Genomic DNA, 7,259 nt, shown 5'->3' on the forward strand with positions numbered 1-7,259 from the left:
AGGAGTTCGTCGGAGGTCTTCCTTGGAGTTGACAGCTTGTTGACGGCTCTGCAGAATTTGGACTCGTGCACTCCCACAGTTGCATGAGTCACTTTTACAATTTGATAATAAGAGACATCTCTCATTGATTCTGTTTCCAAGGAGAACCCTAACTAATACAACTTGGTACCAGGAGTGGGGTTCTTGAGAAACGGAATCTTAAGATGGGCTTTTACAACTTGTTTTCTACTCTGATTAGATTCAGAGGCACTAATGACTCTATTTCCAATAATCAAGAGGGTACTAATAGTCCATGGCAGGAGTTGGCAAAGGAAATACGCAAAATAGCACCATTTGATTCTCCTAATTGTGCTCTAGTACGAAGCGAGGCTCTGGGTGACAGCGTTTTCGACACTTTCACGGAGTTTTGCAGTCTTAAGAGGTATAATGATGTTGGCTGGCTGCTCTTGGATACTTTGGATACAGTTGTAAGAGAAAGGGATGAGCTAAAGGCTTCAAATTCAAAACTTGAATGCCGTATGACAGATGTAAAGGGTTCCATCTGTTCCCTGAAAGAAAATCTTATTTCCTGTGCCCGCAGACTGGAGGTTTCTGAAAATCAGACGCAGTCTCTTATTGTGCGAGTAGCACATTTACAGCGTAAACTAAAATCTCAACCTCTCAGGGTGTCTGCTGTTAAAGTAAAGGCATTGATTGGAAAAGAATGGGACCCAGAAACTTGGGATGGGGACATATGGATTGATAATAATGACAGTGAGAACATTGGAACCCTGGATTCTGCTGGGTCATTGTTAGATTTACCTGTAGAGGGCTGTCCTGGGGAAACAGCTTCTCTGCCTCCAGTCTGCCCTAAGGAGCCTGTCACCCAACCCCCACCTAAGGAGATTAACCCTTCACTGCCTGCTAATCTTGTAATCACCTCCCCTGAGGAAGCAGCCCTCACTCTTTTGTCTGGAGAGATTAATCCTGTTTTAAGAGATGAAAATGCAACAGAGTGCCCTGAGGTGAATGGCTTGAGAGATAATTCTAACTCTTTTCATGACCCACCCCCACCACCAGTTTTTGCTTCAAGACCTGTAACTAGGCTCAAGTCCCAACAAGCCCCAAAGGGTGAGGTACAAAGTGTGACCCATGAGGAAGTACACTATACTCCAAAAGAACTGTATGAGTTTTCCAACTTATACAGACAGAAACCAGGGGAATATGTGTGGGAATGGATATTGAGAGTGTGGGATAATGGTGGAAGGAATATAAGGTTGGATCAGGCTGAATTTACTGATATGGGCCCACTAAGCAGAGATTCTGCATTCAATGTTGTAGCTCGAGGGGTTAGAAAGGGTGTTAACAGTTTGTTTGGGTGGCTGGCTGAAACATGGATCAAAAGGTGGCCGGCATTACAAGAAGTTGAAATGCCAGAACTGCCCTGGTATAATGTGGAGGAGGGGATTCAAAGGCTTAGAGAGATTGGAATGTTAGAGTGGATTTATCATGGAAAACCTGCTCACACAGCCCTGGAATGTCCAGAGGACACACCTTTTACCAGGACTGTAAGGAATAAATTTGTGAAACTATCTCCATCATCCCTGAAGAGCTCTGTAGTCGCCCTTCTCTGTAGGTCAGCTATTACTGTAGGAACTGCTGTCACTGAACTGGAATCCTTAAACACAATGGGGATAATCGGGTCCCGAGTCAGCAGAAGCCAAGTGGCTGCAGTTAATCGCCACAGACAAGGTGGACAGGGCTACCATAATGGAAAACAGGCTCAAAGCAGCAATCAAAATAATATGACTCGCAGAGACTTATGGCGTTGGCTAGTGGATCATGGAGTACCAAGTAGTAAAATAGATGGGCAATCGACTAAATTCTTGTTTGAACTATATAAGCAGAAGAATTCTAGGCCATGTGAACAAAAATCTCCCTTGAATTACAAAAACAGAGAGTCACGGCCCCTTAATCAATTACCAGACTTGAGACAGTTTACAGATCCAGAGCCTCTTGAATGAAGGGAAAGCCGTGTACCCTTGGAGAAGGACCCTGTCACACTGCCAAAAATTTACACTGTTAATCTTCCTCCCGGCCTTCCCCAGGGGGACCTATGGCCTTTTACCAGGGTGACTGTGCATTGGGGAAAAGGAAATGATCAGATATTTCGTGGATTATCAGAAGTGACATTAATTCCCGGAGACCCAAAACGTCACTCTGGTCCACCAGTCAGAGTTGGGGCTTATGGAGGTCAGATGATTGATGGAGTTTTAGCCCACGTCCATCTCACAGTGGGTCCAGTGGGTCCCCGGACCCATTCTGTGGTTATTTCCCCAGTGCCGGAATGCATAATTGGAATAGACATACTCAGCAACTGGCAGAATCCTCACATTGGTTCCCTGACTCCTGGAGTGAGGGCTATTATGGTGGGAAAGGCCAAGTGGAAGCCACTAGAGCTGCCTCTGCCTATCAAAGTAGTGAACCAGAAGCAATACCGGATTCCTGGAGGGATTGCAGAGATTAATGCCACTCTTAAGGACTTGAAGGATGCAGGGGTGGTGATTCCCACCACATCCCCATTCAACTCTCCTATTTGGCCTGTGCAGAAAACAGATGGGTCTTGGAGGATGACTGTGGATTATCGTAAGCTCAACCAGGTGGTGACTCCAATTGCAGCTGCTGTCCCAGATGTGGTATCATTGCTTGAGCAAATCAACACATCCCCTGGTACCTGGTATACAGCTATTGATCTGGCAAATGCTTTTCTCTCAATTGCTGTCAGCAAGGACCACCAGAAACAGTTTGCATTTAGCTGGCAAGGCCAGCAGTTTACATTCACCGTGCTACCTCAGGGTTATATCAACTCTCCAGCCCTATGTCATAATATTGTCCACAGGGATCTTGATCATTTCTCCCTCCCACAAGACATCACACTGGTCCGTTATATTGATGATATCATGTTGATTGGACCTAGTGAGCAAGAAGTAGCAACTACTCTAGATTTGTTGGTAAGGTATTTGCGTGGCAGAGGATGGGAGATAAATCCAACAAAAATACAGGGGCCTTCCACCTCAGTAAAATTTCTAGGTGTTCAGTTGTGTGGGGCCTGTCGAGATATTCCTTCTAAGGTGAAGGATAAGCTGCTGCATCTGGCCCCTCCTACAACCAAAAAAGAGGCACAACGTTTAGTTGGCGTCTTTGGGTTTTGGAGACAACATATTCCTCATTTAGGTGTGCTACTCCGGCCCATTTACCGAGTGACTAGAAAAGCTTCTAGTTTTGAGTGGGGACCAGAGGAAAATGAGGCTCTGCAACAGGTCCAGGCTGCTGTGCAAGCTGCTCTGCCGCTTGTACCATATGATCCAGCTGATCCACTGGTGCTGGAAGTGTCAGTGGCAAATAGAGATGCTGTTTGGAGCCTTTGGCAGGCTCCTATAGGAGAATCACAACTCAGGCCCTTAGGATTTTGGAGTAAAGCTTTACCATCTTCTGCAGATAACTACTCTCCATTTGAGAAACAACTGTTGGCCTGCTACTGGGCCTTAGTAGAGACAGAACGCTTAACCATGGGCCACCAAGTTACCATGAGACCTGAGTTACCTATCATGAGCTGGGTGTTATCTGACCCACCAAGCCATAAAGTTGGGCATGCACAGCAGCACTCCATCATAAAATGGAAATGGTATATACGAGATAGAGCTCGAGCAGGTCCTGAAGGTACAAGTAAGTTACATTAGGAAGTGGCCCAAATGCCCACGGCCCCTACTCCTTCCACCTTACCTTCTCTTTCCCAGCCCACAGCTATGGCATCTTGGGGAGTTCCTTACAGTCAGTTGACTGAGGAAGAGAAGACTCGGGCCTGGTTTACAGATGGTTCTGCACGATATGCAGGTACCACCCGAAAGTGGACAGCTGCAGCACTGCAGCCCCTTTCTGGGATATTCCTGAAGGACAGTGGTGAGGGGAAATCCTCCCAGTGGGCAGAACTTCGAGCAGTGCACCTGGTTGTTCACTTTGCTTGGAAGGAGAACTGGACAGAGGTGCGTCTGTATACTGATTCCTGGGCTGTTGCTAATGGTTTGGCTGGATGGTCAGGGACTTGGAAGGAACATGATTGGAAGATTGGTGACAAAGAAGTCTGGGGAAGGGGTATGTGGATAGACCTTTCTGAGTGGGCAAACATGAAGATATTTGTGTGCCATGTGAATGCTCACCAGAGGGTGACTTCAGCAGAAGGTTTTAATAACCAAGTGGATAAAATGACCCGTTTGGTGGATACCAATCAGCCTCTTTCCCCAGCAACTCCTGTCATTGCCCAATGGGCTCATGAACAAAGTGGTCATGGTGGTAGGGATGGAGGTTATGCATGGGCTCAGCAACATGGACTTCCACTCACCAAGACTGACCTGGCCACAGCCACTGCTGAGTGTCCAATTTGCCAGCAGCAGAGACCCACACTCAGTCCCCGATATGGCACCATTCCTCGGGGTGATCAGCCTGCTACCTGGTGGCAGGTTGATTACATCGGACCACTTCCATCATGGAAAGGGCAGCGATTTGTTCTTACTGGAATAGACACATACTCCGGATATGGGTTTGCCTTCCCTGCACGACATGCTTCTGCCAAAACTACGATACGTGGACTTACAGAATGCCTCATCCACCGTCATGGTATGCCACACAGCATTGCTTCGGACCAAGGAACCCACTTCACAGCAAATGAAGTGAGGGGATGGGCACATGCTCATGGAATTCTGTGGTCTTACCATGTTCCCCATCATCCAGAAGCAGCTGGGTTGATAGAACAGTGGAAAGGCCTATTGAAGACTCAATTACGGTGCCAACTAGGTGGCAATACCTTGCAGGGCTGGGGCAGTGTTCTCCAGGAGGCTGTGTATGCTCTGAATCAGCGTCCACTCTATGGTGCTGTTTCTCCCATAGCCAGGATTCATGGGTCCAGGAATCAAGGGGTGGAAACAGGAGTAGCACCACTCACTATCACTCCTAGTGATCCACTAGGGAAATTTTTGCTTCCTGTCCCTGCAAATTTAAGCTCTGCTGGTCTACAAGTCTTGGTTCCAAAAGGAGGAGTGCTTCCACCAGGAAACACAACAATAATCCCATTGAACTGGAAGTTAAGGCTGCCACCTGGCCACTTTGGGCTTCTTATGCCTCTGAATCAACAGGCAAGTAAGGGGATTACTGTACTGGCTGGGGTGATTGATCCTGACTATCAAGGGGAAATAGCACTGCAACTACACAATGGAAGTAAAGAAGAGTTTTCCTGGCATACAGGAGATCCCCTGGGGCATCTCTTAGTACTACCATGCCCCGTGATTCAAGTCAATGGAAAACTGCAACAACCCAATCCAGGCAGGACTACCAATGGCCAAGAAACTTCAGGAATGAAGGTTTGGGTCACCCCACCAGGCAAAGAACCACGGCCAGCTGAAGTGCTTGCTGAGGGTAAAGGGAACATGGAATGGGTAGTGGAAAAAGGTCGTGATAAATATGAACTACGGCCACATGACCAGTTACAGAAACGAGGACTATGATGATATGAATATTTCCTCCTCGTTTTGTGATGATTATGTTTGTATTTGTCTGTGAAGAAAATATTTTTGCTTTCTTCTCTGTCTTATCCCCTTATCATATGGCATAAGCTGTAACGTTCATTTTGAAGATATGGTTTTAGGTGATGTGTACGACTGCCAAGTTGACAAGGGGTGAACTGTGATGGTTGGGTTCATGTGTCAACTTGGCTAGGTGGCCTAGCTGTCTGGTCAAGCGGGCACTGGCCTGACGATTGCTGTGAGGCTATTTGAGGCTGGTTGGTTTGTCGGATCATCAGTCAATTGACTGCAGCTGACTGATGACTCATCAAGGGGCGTGCTTCCACAGTGAGAGAATGCAATAGGCTGGATTTGGTCCGGGTGATCAGTTGGAGGCTTATAAGCCGGACGGTTAGAGAACCTTTACTTCTTCTTCAGCTGCTCAGTGAAGCTTTTCCTGGGGAGCTCGTTGAAGTTGCTAGTTCGTTTCCTGAAGAGTTCGTCAAAGTTGTCGGTTCGTTTTCTGAGGAGTTCTTCAAAGTTGCCGGTTCGTTTCCAGAGGAGTTCGTCAAAGTTGTCGGTTCGTTTCCCGAGGAGTTCGTCGGACGTCTTCCTTGGAGTTGACAGCTTGTTGACGGCTCTGCAGAATTTGGACTCGTGCGCTCCCGCAGTTGTGTGAGTCACTTTTACAATTTGATAATAAGAGACATCTCTCATTGATTCTGTTTCCAAGGAGAACCCTAACTAATACAACGGTTATGGGTTACAGTTCTACAGTTTCAGTTCTTTCCTTATTATGCAATATAGAGTATATACAGAAAGGTGAAGACTTTCAAAGCACAATTCAATAAATAGCTATAGAGCAAATTTTAAAGGATGTTACAGGTTACAGTTCCACCATGTCATTTACCTCCTGCCAGCTATTCCAACATCCCAGATATATGTATGTATATATAAATTTCAGTATTCATAGACCTTTGTTAAATCTTATCCTGTTGGTTGCTACCCCTTCCTCTCAATCTCTTTCTCCGTCTTCAGTGGTGTCTAGACAGTGAGCACCCTAACTTGTTCATATTGAAAGGATGTGTCAACAGTATGGGGATGGGGTTGCATCTGTTTATTGTTCTTAAAGAGGCTGTTGCCTGTGGGTTTCAGGACTTGTCTGGCATAGGAACACTCTGGTGGATTTAAGTTTCCTAGAGATAAAACTTAGTGAGCAAATATTTTACAGAATCTCAGGTAGGGACCTAGATATTGGGGACTACTTTTGGTTAGGGCATGGCATACTGTGGCCATTGGGGATGTCTAGCTGGAGCTTGCATAAGAGAAACCTCCAGGATAGCCTTGACTCTATTTGAGATCTCTCAGCCACTGTAACCTTATTTTGTTACCTTTCTTTCTCACCCTTTTGTCAAGTAGGCATTTTCAATCCCTCACTGCCAGGGACAGGCTCATTTCTGGGCATCATGTCCCACATTGCCAAGGAGATTCATTCCCCTGGGAGTCATGCCCCTTGTGGGGGGGAGGTTAATGAATTTATTTGCTGAGTTGGGCAATATATATTTTTATATACATTCATACTATGTTGCATAAGATACATGTTCATATTCCATTCTATTTTGCAATTATAACTAAACACACTATTAAGAAGTGTTTTTATTTATTTTATTTGTATTTGTTTTGTGTTTTACAGAGTTAGGTTCATGAAGCCAATGAAAGCTTAGA

General features: G+C 45.9%; 1 protein-coding gene across 1 annotated transcript; it reads left to right on the plus strand.

Moving 5' to 3' along the window:
- Positions 1-2,084: 2,084 nt before the first annotated feature.
- On the plus strand, positions 2,085-5,537 carry LOC119506119 (the record flags this gene model as incomplete). The annotated part of the gene is given in 1 exon segment (XM_037799022.1): positions 2,085-5,537. A coding segment is annotated over 1 exon segment (3,453 nt), but the record flags the coding sequence as incomplete, so codon positions are not given.
- Positions 5,538-7,259: the final 1,722 nt, after the last annotated feature.

The sequence above is a fragment of the Choloepus didactylus genome, chromosome 11, assembly GCF_015220235.1.
Source record: "Choloepus didactylus isolate mChoDid1 chromosome 11, mChoDid1.pri, whole genome shotgun sequence".
In the NCBI taxonomy this organism is placed as follows: domain Eukaryota; kingdom Metazoa; phylum Chordata; class Mammalia; order Pilosa; family Megalonychidae; genus Choloepus; species Choloepus didactylus.